The sequence below is a fragment of the Merops nubicus genome, unplaced genomic scaffold (assembly GCF_000691845.1).
Source record: "Merops nubicus isolate BGI_N331 unplaced genomic scaffold, ASM69184v1 scaffold20999, whole genome shotgun sequence".
Lineage (NCBI taxonomy): Eukaryota > Metazoa > Chordata > Aves > Coraciiformes > Meropidae > Merops > Merops nubicus.
In genome coordinates this window covers 1-12697 of record NW_008629221.1, presented here as the reverse complement: position 1 = coordinate 12697, position 12697 = coordinate 1, and the positions used below count along the sequence as shown (strand labels likewise).

Below are 12697 nucleotides of genomic sequence, written 5' to 3'. Positions count from 1 at the left end.
AAAATCTATCCTTGCAAAGTAGACAAAGGCAGCTTAAATTTAACTTTGGTCCCAGCTAATGAGAATTATCAGAATTGATGCCCATGATCAGTAGGATGTTTTTACTGCCATGGATTTGTTCTTAACCTCCTCTTATTCATGTAATTTTTCACATGGGTAACCTTCTAGCATGACTTAGCTGTCTAGTGAATGGGATTCCTTCATGAGAGAACAGCTTTGTTCTCTGTTGCACCATTTGTTTTTGATGTTTTCTGACTGGTGACTGCACTGTGGAACCTCACTGTCTGCCCTCCTCCACTAGTCCTCTTCAGAATTGTGTCTCTGGATGAAGACTTCCGTCCCTTGAATGAGCTGGTAAGTCTGTTACCTCCTATTCACCACTTAATTGGCTTTAAGTCATCTGTGTGGGGAAAGGGACTAAAGAATTGTAGTTTGGGGAGAGCTTTCAGTACACCAAAATAGTTGTGCAATATCTCAAAATGCTCTGCTGCTCCCTACCAGGAATGGTTATGGTTGTGGTTATCCTTCTCCTCCTCCAGCTTCTTCCCTGAAATGTGGTCACAGCCCTGGTCATTTGACTGTTGCTTGATTCTGTCTAAATAATGCTGTTTCCTTTCTTCTTCTTCTAGTTTCCCCTGGTGTATATCGAGGTATGTACTACTCAATTCATGTTCCCATCTATTGCACCCCAGCCTGGGCAGAATAACTGCCAGTTGCCTCCAGGTTACAGTTCCTTCTATTGCCCAGCCCTGGGTTCCCCCAAAAACTCTGCCAGTGGCCCCAATCCTGCCCTGCAGCCCCCTGAAACACTGGGGCTGGGCCTCCCCTCACCACTTTTGCTAGTGCCTTTCAGTTCTCATGGCTCTGACCATCTCCTTGGGATCCCATTGTCTGCAGGACCCAAAGAGAAACCGCCTGTACCAGTGGACAAAAGCAGAGCTAAAGAGGGGAATAATCCAGCTGTTCTTCAACCTCACCTCTGAACCCATGCAAGGGACCTACACAGTAGTGGCACAGAAGGTCTCTGGGAAGACAGTTCGACACCCTTTCTCCGTGGAGGAGTATGGTAACTGTGGCTGCAGGTTCAGGTTCCTAACAGCTAGTCCTGTGGGGCATGAAGCTTAACTGAGCAGGGTGGTAAATCTGATCAGGATGTCCAGCAGGGCTGGAAAAATATCTGTGTGTCCTCTCCTTCCCAAGCATCACCCCTTTCTGAGGGCTGAAGTCTGAAGGACATGAGCGACCTGTCTCCACTCCTAAAATCTGACCATTTAGGCACAGAAGGGTTTCAGGTCCTTTGTAAGAATATTCTTTCAGCAGCCTTCATGTCTCATGTTATTCTCCACCACATAGACTGTTCTCCTTTTGTTCTGCTGCAGTGCTGCCAAAGTTTGAAGTAACAGTGAAAATGCCCAAGGTGATCACCATTCTTGATGAGGTGCTGAAGGTGACAGTTTGTGGTCTGTAAGTGTCATTCTTTCAAGTCCTTCTTGGCTTCAGATTTTTCTTCAGCTACTGCTGAAGCTCCAGGTGGGAGACCGAGATAATACTTCAGTAGATTTCTCTGTCATTTTGGGTTCCCATGACCAAACACATTACATTTGCCATTAGACAAAAGGCAGCAATTATTGCTTGGGGCACTTTGTATGTAACATGTAGAAACATATTGTTCTTTTGGTTTTGAGAGAGGTCTTTTTTGGCATATTTTTGGAGTCCTAGAAGACTTCAGACCAGCTGCAGTGCTAGGGAAGAGGTCTTCAGTTTAATTGACCTTGCTATGATGTTTTCACTGTGGCTTCTGCTTGTCACTGCTGAGAGGACCCTGTAAGTGATGCAGCTGCCCTCTTTCCTTTGGGCCACCCCATTGGACTCTGTGAGGTGATGTTCCATGTGTCTGCAGGGGAAGCCACAGCTCAGGCTGAAGAATAAGCCAAAGATCCCAGTGCACATGTACACCAACCTGTGGGCTAGGTATTCCCAATGTGTTCTCCAGGCTGGGGAGTGCTCTCAACTCAATCAGCATCAGAGTGAATGAGTTCTAAAGGCTTGTGTGCTGTTCCCAGGGATGCAATCAGCCCTGTAAGATCCAGTGCTCCTGTCCCCATTGCCAAACTGATCCAAAAAAAGTCACCAGATTTCTTCCTGCTGTGTGTGTCCTGCTCCAGGTACACGTTTGGGAAGCCCGTTCCTGGCCTGGCGAGCGCCCGGGTCTGCCGCAGGTTCGAACAGGCAGCCAGCAGCTGCTATGGAGAAGAGGCCAAGGCAGTGTGTGACGAGTTCTCTGGACACGTGAGTCCTCAGCAGTCCTTGGGGCAGGGGGACAGGAGGTAGTGCTGCTCCTTGAGCAGGCCTTGGAGGCACAGACTTGCTGGGAGTACGTACGAGCGTAGCATGGAGAGCGGAGAAACTCCGTGTGCTGTCAGGAAGCCTGAAGAAGCAGTGAAGGTTGGGCACAAGGTGAGATGTTAAAGGTAAAAAATAAGGGGAAGGTCTGTGCAGTAAGAAAGATGTGTGTAATGGCAAGGAGCTGATGGAGAAGGGAGAGATGGAAGAAACAGGAAAAGGTCAGACAGACTGTAGAAAGTGTAAGAGAGAAGTGAGGTAGAAAAGGCACGAGCAATGAGAGCAGAGCTGGGGTTAGGTTACACTAGGGACAGTTGTGTGCTATCAGAAGTTGGCTTTATAGGCAGGAAAGGAGCAGAAACCAGGGGAGGCACGATGCAGTTTGAGTAAGAAGGAAAGGAGTATGGATTAGCAACAGTGGTTAGGAGACACAGAAAAAAACTCAACACTCTTCAGACTGGCAAGTGTACAAAAGCAAAAGAGAATGGTGTTGGGAGCATGGGCAGGTGCAGCAGTGCTGGCTTAACTGAGAGCTGGGGCAGGAGCAGTTGTGGAAATATGCCAGGAGAAGAAAGCAAGCAGAAGATATTCTTCTGGTCCTTGGAGTCTGCCACAGTATGTCCACCACAACTGCCTCCACCACTGCTGTGTTATCTGTGTTAGAAGAAAATATGAACACTGCAGTGCAGTTCCAGGCATCTCCTCCTTTTCCTGTGGAGACCTGCCTTGCATGTGAAAATGGTGAAGGGAGGTGGCAAGGTTTGGAAATACTCTTCCAGCTGTCACCTTTCTACACATACACAGGCTTTGATTTATGTATCACTCATACACCTTGTGCCTTTTAAGTCAGCAGCTATATTCTGAGTGCCTGATGCTTGGCAAACATATCCTGTGTGGCAAGCACCTGAGTAATTCCCTGTGCTTCTGGATCAAGGGTTTGCAGTTTCAAACTTCATACACCCATACATAAAAATTTTCTAGGTTGGAAACTTTTTGATGTTGCTGCAAGTACTTCAAAATGCTCCTTGACAAGTTATTTATACACTTTTCCAGTCTTGATAAAAAAAAAAAACAGAGGGAATGATCTGTGAGGTTATGGCTTCTCTTCCAGTTCAGAGCAATGCCCAGAGCTGGATTCATTAAGTTGGATAAATATTATAAATTACACAATAATGGGTTTGTTTTCCTCCTGCAGACAGATAACCATGGCTGCATTTCTGAAATGGTAAAGACCAAGTTATTCCAGCTCAAGAGGACTGGATATGAGAATAAGCTCCATGTGGAGGCTAAGATTAAGGAGGAGGAGACAGGTATGAATCATCTGGATCAAGGAGCTGTGTAATAAACCCAGGAGATACCAGCAGAGGAGCTTGGCACGTAGGAATAAGGGAGAAAAGCAGACTCTTGCTTTACCAAAATTCTTAATTTTTCCTCCTACCTGGAGGCCAAAAGCATCAACAAAATTGCTTGTCCAGCAAAGGAGGTTGGCCTGGAGTAAAAGTAATTCTGGTCAGGCAAAACCAAATTAATTGTTGCATCCTCCTGCAGGAGTGGAGTTGGCTGGAAGAAGCTTCTCTGAGATCACATCCACCATCAGTAAAATCACCTTTGAGCACTCAGACTCCTACTACAAACCTGGAATTCCCTTCTTTGGGCAGGTAGGGGAAGCAAAAGAATGGAATGCCATGAGTGCCAAACAATCCCACTCCTAAACCTGCTTGACAAATATATCCCCATCTTATGTTCCTTTCATGTAGGATGCTAACATGAGTAGGTTATGTATCTCATTGCCTAGCATAAGAGCAACTTCTGCTCCTCTCCTTCTGTGCTGCACTGTTTTTTCTCCTGCAGGTGAGACTCGTGGATGGGTCTGGAGCTCCCATTCCCAATGAAGTGGTGAAAATTTCTCTACAAGGGGACCAGGAAACCAACTACACAACCAATGAGGAGGGCAGGGCACGGTTTGCTCTGAACACTTCCATGTTGTACTTGGATTCTGTTGGACTTAAGGTGAGTCCTGTGGGCAGAAGAGGTCATGAAGTGACCAACAGGGCTGGAAGGGAAGGACCTCTGAACTTTCTACTGTGTATGCAAAAGCACTTAGCTGCTTGTTCCTGATGGACACCAGTGTGGTGGGAAGTCACACAACAAACCAGGTGCCATGTCACATTTGTACTTAGCTTGTGAGTGTTTGATTTCTGCTTGGCAATAGCAATGTGGGGTCAGAGGAAACATCCAGAAATGATAATAGTCCATTCTGCTCCAAGGGATCAGCTGTCCTCCCAAGACAAACCTGTTTCAATGAGGGGTCTGACTTCCATTGTGCAGTGCTGCTAGTCTGCTTCACTGTCTTTTTGTTATTTCCCAAGTATCTCATCTCATCTCAGTGTCCTTTATGCTCAGTTAAGGTAATCTGCATTTCTCAGGGTTTAATTTAGCATTCTGAGTGTCTAAGCAGTCCTTATTTTTTCTTCTTTTTTTCTTTTGCCTGCCATAAAGAGAAAAAAGAATAGGAAGCATTCACAGAAATTCTCTCCCTGGTGTGGAATTTGTTTATCTGGAAAAAATAAGTGTTGCTGAGCATCCTTTTGTTAGTGGAAAATGCCATATGTGTGTAATAGGTCATTTCATAGTATCTCACCCTGGAATAGGGCAGATGGCCTAGAATTATATTTGCTCTTCTCCCTCCAGTTCTCTTGTCACAGATTGAATCCATTCAAAATTATGCAGAAGTTACTACCAGGTGCTTGAAGTCTTCAGAATTTTGCAGGGTGGAGAAGAGGCAAGAATTCCCAAGTGTAGTGAGGAAGACAGGGAAATAAGGGCGTGTGAGGCACAGGGAATGGTGAAGTGTCACTCTTCTAAACATGAAATATCTTCCCCTTGCTCTCATTTTGAAGAAGGCCTGGACTCTCTCAGCTCCTAAACTTCTACCCAGATTAGGTTTTTGAATTCTTAGGTGGAGACTTTTCCTCTTTTTCTCTGGCATCCTTGGCTTGATCTTGGCACCGATAATCTCTGTTCTGAACAGCACTGCCCCTTCTCCAGCACCCACAATGAGAGGGAAAATGGAGCTCAGCTTCTTCTTTCTTTAAACTAACAGGATATTAGAGAAGGCAAGGTACTATGGTAACGAGCCTTTGAGGTGATAAGGACAGTAAAAAACCAACTGACACAATTCTGTTGGAGACAATTAGTGGCTTCTCTGGGAGCGAGCCCATTCCCAACTCCCTGCTAAGGACACCACCGCACTGTCTCACCCCTTTCAAACTCATGAGGGATTTTGCAGACTCTCTTGTAGCTTAAATATAAAAAATGCCAACCTGAGTTTGTGGATCTGTGTGTGTGTCCTCTCCTCTTCCAGGCAACTCACAAAGTCCACCCCTACTGCTACGACCGAGCCTGGGTTGCCCCACGTCACGAGGGCGCCTACCTCCCGCTGAAGCGCTTCTACTCCCCCAGCAACAGCTTCCTCAAAATCGAGCTCAGCTCTGAGACCCTGAGCTGTGGCTCCTCCACAGAGGTCCGAGTGCACTATATCCTTGCTCCAGAGGTCATAGGGGAGCAGAAGAAAGTTGTCTTTTACTACCTGGTAAGCTCACCCCTGTCCTACAGCGAGGTTGTCACTGGTAATCGTATGGTGGCTGGAGATGAAAATTGTAGTGGCAGGCTTGAAATGTTTTCCAAGCACCCTTCATATGTTTTTTTCCCCAAAAAGGAGGGTCTGGGTTAGGAGCAGAGGAGCACAGATGTCTCAGTGCCTCCTGGGTGAGCCCTGGGACTCTGCTACAGGGAGGCAGAGAGCAGCTGAGCACGGAGCAGACGTACAGCTCAGCTGCCCTCCTCTCAGGCTCCCCCTCTGTAAGGTCTGGCTCACACACAGCCTCAATACCAGCAGGGTTTCTCCTTCCCCCCAGGTGATGGCCAAAGGAAACATTAAGCAAGCAGGCACCCACGTTCTGGATCTGGACCAGGAAAGTGGTGAGTTCCTTTCCCCTGCCAGACTGTTGCTGTCCTGGGAGGCAGATGTGCTTCCATCTAAATGCAGGAACCTACCTCTCCATGCCCCCTAAGATATGGGAAGAGTTTGAGCTTTCTTTCCTCTGCCTTTATTTAGGCTTTGCACAGGTTTTCTCTAATCCCCTGTGCCAGGTGTCTTTCTTCTGACACTGCATTTCTGGGGTTGAAGTGCTCCTAGGAGGCACAGACTGAGGGTCTGTTTTGAGAAACTGAACCAAAATTCAGCATGCTTATGCACTGGAAAGCAGGACTTGAAACAGGCCTTTTCAGTCAGCCAGTGAGTGCTTTCACACCTCTTTGAGCACCAGCCCCTACCACTTGTATTCCTGGAGTTTCATCATGGCTGGGATGAAGTTCAGCATGAAGTCAAACCTGGAAGTGTGAACTAAGGTGTTCTGGACCTTAATTTTTTGCTCCTGTTTTATTTGCTAGCCAATGGGGTCTTCTTGCTGCAGCTGCCTGTAGAAGTTGATATTGCTCCAGTGGCCCAAATGCTTGTCTACACCACTGCCCCCAGCAGGGAGGTGATTGCTGATTCAACCAAGTTCAACATAGAAAAGTGTTTCAGCAATAAGGTGAGTGCCCACTTCTGGAGGGAGCAGCCATCAGACCCCAGCCTGGTCAAGCTCACTTATTTAGATTTAGCCTGGCTAAGCTGATTTCTTTAGGTTTACTAACACTGTCAAGCCACTTATCCATTTTTCACTGCTTACTGGTTTGTGCTAGCTTGGAGGAGATCAAGTGTTGGGAAAAAAAGGTGCTAGCAGGGACTGCACTGATAAAACTCCTCTTAGCAACTCATCCCAGGGACTGATCTGACGTGGTCCTGGGTAAGAGAAATGGGGGCTGCCTGTCTGATGTCATACTGCAGCACACACATGGCTCCTTTCCACAAAACTCCAGCAATCAGGTGGCTGCTTCTGGTGTCACAGAGCAAAACTAAACCACACCCCCCCAGTCCAATGGATGAAGCTGATGTCTGCCAGATCCTTCAACTCCCATACATCCCATTCTGTTGTTTTAATTTGTGTTGTTTGCAAACAGAGATAAACCTTGGCTGAGCCTGCCAAGCAATGTGCACAGTGGTGCTTCAGTAACAATGGGGAGATTGAAAGAGTGCAGGAAAAGAAAGTCTTCCTTCTGTTAGCATGTGCACCATTGTTCCCTTATAGCCCCACATACTCCTTAGGCAGAATATTGATGTATGAGAAACCCTAAGAAGAGAACAACCTTCAAAATTCCTGTCAAGACTCCAGAACAGTAGACAGAACACTGCTAAAAACAGTCCTGTGTCCTGCTAAACCCCAAGCTCAATGAGTTCTTGAGACTGGTGTCACAGCAGGAGCTTGGTCACCCGAATTTTGTTCGTATATTAAAAGTCATAGACTGCATTAAGGGCTGGGTGCAAGCCAAGTGCCAAGTGATTTCCATGCTCTAGGTGGTGCTTTCCTCTCTGAAAGCATCCTGAATCCAAATCTGCTGTCAGATCTGTTAGGACAGACCTTGGGCTATCTCTGTGTCAGATCTGTTAGGACAGACCTTGGGCTACCTCTGTGCTCAGCAGTTTTACAAGCAGCAAGCTTGCCACAGGCTGTGTTCTGCCACTTCCTGAAGATCATTGTTTTTGTAGTCTCAGGGTTATGAGTCCACCCTGGGAGAGGTGGGAACTGCCAGCAGAAGGCATGCTGTGCTCTGGTTGAGACCTGAGGGACACTGAGAGCTGCTGCTGCTTCCTCTGGCCACGTGCTTACTCTAAGGATGTTGGGAGGGAGGGGGTTGATACTGCTGAGGAGAAGGCAGATTTAGGCCAGTCAGTCATCATGTTACAAAACCCTGTGAGATGGTGATGACAACAACTTCTGCCAGAAAGAACTTCCAGGGTGGAGGTTGGTAGGTGGTCATTAGAGATGTGAGAGAGGTTTTGGGGAAGGCACGTGGGTCTGGCAGGCTTCAACCAAGAGGCCAGTTCTTCAGAATCATTCCCAGCCAGTGTATAATGCAGTATTGCTCCAGAGCACCACTGCTCCTCCTGTCCCCAAAGAATCTGCCATGCAAAGCCTTTGGGAGCCTCTCCACGTGCAGTATCTGGGTGTGGTACAGAGACTGGACCTGGTTCAAGGCCATGCCCAGCTGCCTGAACAGATCTAGCCACTCTGTGGGATTATCTCACTATATTCACAGTGGCCATAAACCCCAAAACTGCCTTAAAAGTTTTATCCCAGGAAGGACTCCCAGCTCTGTGGCAGCCCGAGGGAGTGCTGAGGGGGGTGTGGAGGCTGCGTGTGGGCTCTGTAAGGCTGGAGCTGATGGACTCAGCTGGAGGGGAAAGTCATACAAGGGTGAGGTGTCTGTGACACAGCTTCTCCTGTGGCTACAGGTGGAGTTGAGCTTCTCTCCCTCTGAAGGCCTGCCTTCCTCTGAAGCTCACCTGCTGTTCAGAGCCTCCCCAGACTCCCTCTGTGCTGTCCGTGCTGTGGACAAGAGCGTTCTCCTCATGAAGCCAGAAGCTGACCTGTCACCCAGCTCTGTAAGTGCTTAGTCTGGGAGGGAGTGCAGCCCAGGGCTGGAGTGGGAGCAGTGCTCAGTCCCTCTCATCAGTGCTGACACAGGAGAGCTGCCCTGGGCTCTTCTGTGGCTTCCTCCAGTGGGCAGAAAGATGGGACCTGGGCAGCAGCTGCTTCCTGGGGGGGGTTGTGTGACTGTGGGGGTGGCAATTAGGAAACTCTTATGAGGGAACTGCTTCTTTCAGCCTCAGCCAAACACTGTTCTGTGGCTGATGATAGTTTTTCAATTATTCTTTCCAACCATGGATTAATGTTCTTGAAGCAGTGTCTGGAAGTGTCATGAAGTTTATTCCTCTCATGCAAACAACAGTCCCTGAGTTAGGGACAAAGCACTGCAGATGGGCTGGCCTGTGATTGTTCAGCTGTTTGAGCCAGAACAACCAGGGTAACATGCTGCTCATAACAAAAGAGGCAGGATCTCCAAATTAAATCTCTTTTTTGACTCTCAAATTCACATTGCTTCCACCACAGGGAGGACCATGGCAATGTTCTTGTAAAAAGTCCCTCCCCAGCTTTCTTGTAGGTGTAAGGTCCAGGGTCGGGGCAATCCCAGCTGGGCAGAGTATGGACTGAGAGCAGTCCTGAGGAGAAAGACCTGGGGGTGCTGCTGGATGAGAAGCTCAGAGTGAGCCAGCAATGTGCAAGTGCAGCCCAGATCCCTTCCAGTCCAAACCATACCATGGTTCTCCGTGGGGGTGTGTGCAGGTGATGGGACTGGTATGGTGCTTGCATCCCAGCCCCTCAGCTGTGCTTTGTGACAGTGGCCACTGAAACAGCCCCCCACCCCCCCTGCCTCTTTCTGCCTAGGTGTACAGCTTGCTGCCAGTGAAGGAGCTGCACGACTATCGCCACGGTCCAGACGCGCTCTTGGAGGAGCCCCTGGAAGACTGCATCCCCTTGAAGAAGATAGTTCTGAATGGCATCACCTATTCTCCAGTAGTGGAGATGAATGAAAAGGACACTTACAGCATTATGAAGGTATGTAAGTAAGTTTTACCTAAAGGTCAAGCCTCCTACATGGTTAGGGAGTGGAGTGGCAGAAGGACTGAGGATGCTTAACCCTTCTGTGGGAGGATGTAACAAGGGAAGAGTTTGTGAAGCTGAACTACCTGACACTAATTTTTATCCAGAGGAAAGTTCAGTGAGAGTCTTAAGCTTCACCTGTCCTGCCAGCCTTGCTCCCTATTTGGTGGGAAAAGGGATCAGTCTCCAAGTTTTCTTACAGGAAAATGTTTGAGGCTGACTTGAAATGAGGCTGTAACAGGAGGTGAATATTCCTGTGCCATTGCAGTGACCCCACATGAACCAGTACGTCCTTGAGCTGCACTGTAGCCACAAACACCTCCTCCCAAACAGAATACTCTGTATCTGCTCCCTGACTCATCCCCACCCCTAGTCTGGAACTGGACTGGAACCAGTGCCCTGGGAACAGAGACAATCTCTTCTTTGGTCTCTCTGGGCCACCCAGACCCAAGGTCAGGGGGGTGTTCTCAAGGTTCAACCCACAGACAGTAGCAGCTTCTCTTCTTAAAGCAGTGAAATACCGATGTCAGATCTGTTGTGTAAACCTCAGCTGGAACCAGCAACCAAAATCCGTGTTGGGTTTCTCTCCCCTAGGAAATGGGTTTGAAGATCTTCACAAACACCAAGGTGAGGAAGCCTCAGTACTGCAGCACTGAGAACCACCTGCCTGAAGCCCTCGTGGCAGCCTCGTCGGGCGTGCGTGGAGCACGCATGTACGGCGCGAGGGCAAGTGGTAAGGGACCTGGGGGGTCTGGCACCTCTGTGCTCAGCAGAGGTCCTCTCTGTGTCCTGGGGTGGCTGCTTAAGAGCTGAGGCTGTGAACTGAACCCTTGGAAGCAGTGCTGAATTGGTGGCTCCACAGATTTCGGCTTCTGCATCTGTTGCTGGGGGGTCAAGCTCTACAGGCAAACTTTGGTAACTCCACGTGAGCCGCCAGCAGAACCAGGTTGTTTCCAAAGACCCTGGCAGGGCAGAGGATCTTATTCTGCTGCTGAATTCTCTGTCCACTAGGCTTTTAGAGTAGACTTCTTCTTACAGATATCACTTAAGGGGGCTCCAATACAGTTTTCAGTCTGTCCTCATTGACTCATCCAGTCTTGTGCATGGTCAAAACCAGCTGCAGTGGATGACAACATTTTTAGTGAGAAGCTGGTAGACTTTGGGGGCTTAGAATGTTATCCAAGCACAAATTAATTTAGCCAAAGTAAAGATGAACAAAACTAGAATTTAGTTTAGATCTTTTCTTCTTTATCTATTTGGGTGGATTTCTCTGTTTGTAAAAGCCAAGCAAACCAAGTCCCACCCACCCCATCTTTGTTTTCCACTTGCTCAAAACCAAAGTAAAACAAGTCCTTATTTTTTACCAAATTTCATCTCAGAATATTTTCTTGGAAATAATTTTTGCATGTGAAAAAAATTGTTTTAGTCAATCTTTACCCCTCCCAAATTCCAGCTGCATGATTTTAGTTTGAGAATCCTCAGTCTAGTTCTTGAGGAGGCCATAGATTTGGCAAGGAGGTCATAATGACCCTGCAAAAAACACTTCAGCAGAGGGATATTCATTGCTGTCTGGCCTGATAGGATGGAGAAGGATGTCACATTAAAATTTCCCTTTCCCATTGTCACCTTGTCACATTTCCCTGAATGGGAAAATGCTGCTTGCACAAAAGGTCATAGAATCACAGACTGTCTGGGCTGGAAGGTGCCTCCAAAGTCATCTAGTCCAACCCCCTGCCATCAGCAGGGACATCTCCAACTAGATCAAGCTGCTCAGAGCTTCATCCAGCCTGATCCTGAATGTCCCCAGGGATGGGGCCTCCACCACCTCTCTGGGCAACCTATTCCAGGGGTCTGTCACCCTCCTACTGAAGAACTTTTTCCTAACATCTAACCTAAATCTGCCCTTTTCTAGCTCAAAGCCATTGCCCCTCGTCCTGTCCCTCCAAACCCTTGTGAACAGTCCCTCCCCTGCTCTCCTGTAGCCCCTCTCAGGCACTGGGAGGTCGCTCTAAGGTGCCCCCAGAGCCTCCTCTCCTCCAGGCTGAACACCCCAACTCCTCAGCCTGTGCTCACAGCAGAGCTGTTTGCTCTCACAGCCTTGCTTTAACCTTGTGAAGTGCTGCCCCACAGACTTTGGGGTTCAGTGGGGGCTGGTCCCAGCACTCAGGACAGCCCCAGCAGCACAGCTTCTGGCTGCCACGCAGACTGCCCCCTTCTATGACTGAAGCCTGATGCTGATGTGGATTTTGCTTTTCTGGAGCTATCAGCAGCTGATTCCTTTTCCACCTCAGCACCTCCAGGCCTTCCAGCTGAATCATCAAGAGCTCCTGAGGAGCCAATGGAGACAGTCCGACAGTATTTCCCAGAAACTTGGATTTGGAGTTTAGTATCTACAAGGTGAGCACCTTGGGCTACTTCCTGCCTTTTTAATAAAACTGGTTTTATAAGGTGAAAACAGGAATCCTCACCTTTGCCCAGCCTTTTCAATGCTAAAAACATCCTTAATTGTTTGCAGAGATCACGTGGTGATCCTCTGAGATGGAATTACTTTCTGTCATGGTTAGGTTTGTCTAAGGAAGGGTCATGGGTCTGGGAGAAGATGTTGGGTGTCCCTGCAGTAACCACCATACTGTTCCCCATCATTCACACAGGCCACACTGTTCAGTAGGGCAAAAGGGGTACAGATAGTCACCAAAATGCCATGAAGATCATCCCTCTGTCCTTGTTCTCTGTCCCTCCCCAGCTCT

General features: G+C 48.2%; 1 protein-coding gene across 1 annotated transcript; it reads left to right on the top strand.

Moving 5' to 3' along the window:
• Nucleotides 1-301: 301 nt before the first annotated feature.
• Nucleotides 302-12347, top strand: LOC103779311 (alpha-2-macroglobulin-like; the record flags this gene model as incomplete). Its single annotated transcript, XM_008946936.1, has 16 exons — nucleotides 302-354; nucleotides 630-650; nucleotides 898-1066; nucleotides 1380-1464; nucleotides 2166-2289; nucleotides 3539-3653; nucleotides 3892-4001; nucleotides 4195-4353; nucleotides 5708-5935; nucleotides 6261-6324; nucleotides 6796-6938; nucleotides 8741-8890; nucleotides 9735-9905; nucleotides 10545-10683; nucleotides 10848-10865; nucleotides 12260-12347. Coding segments are annotated over 16 exons (1837 nt in total), but the record flags the coding sequence as incomplete, so codon positions are not given.
• Nucleotides 12348-12697: the final 350 nt, after the last annotated feature.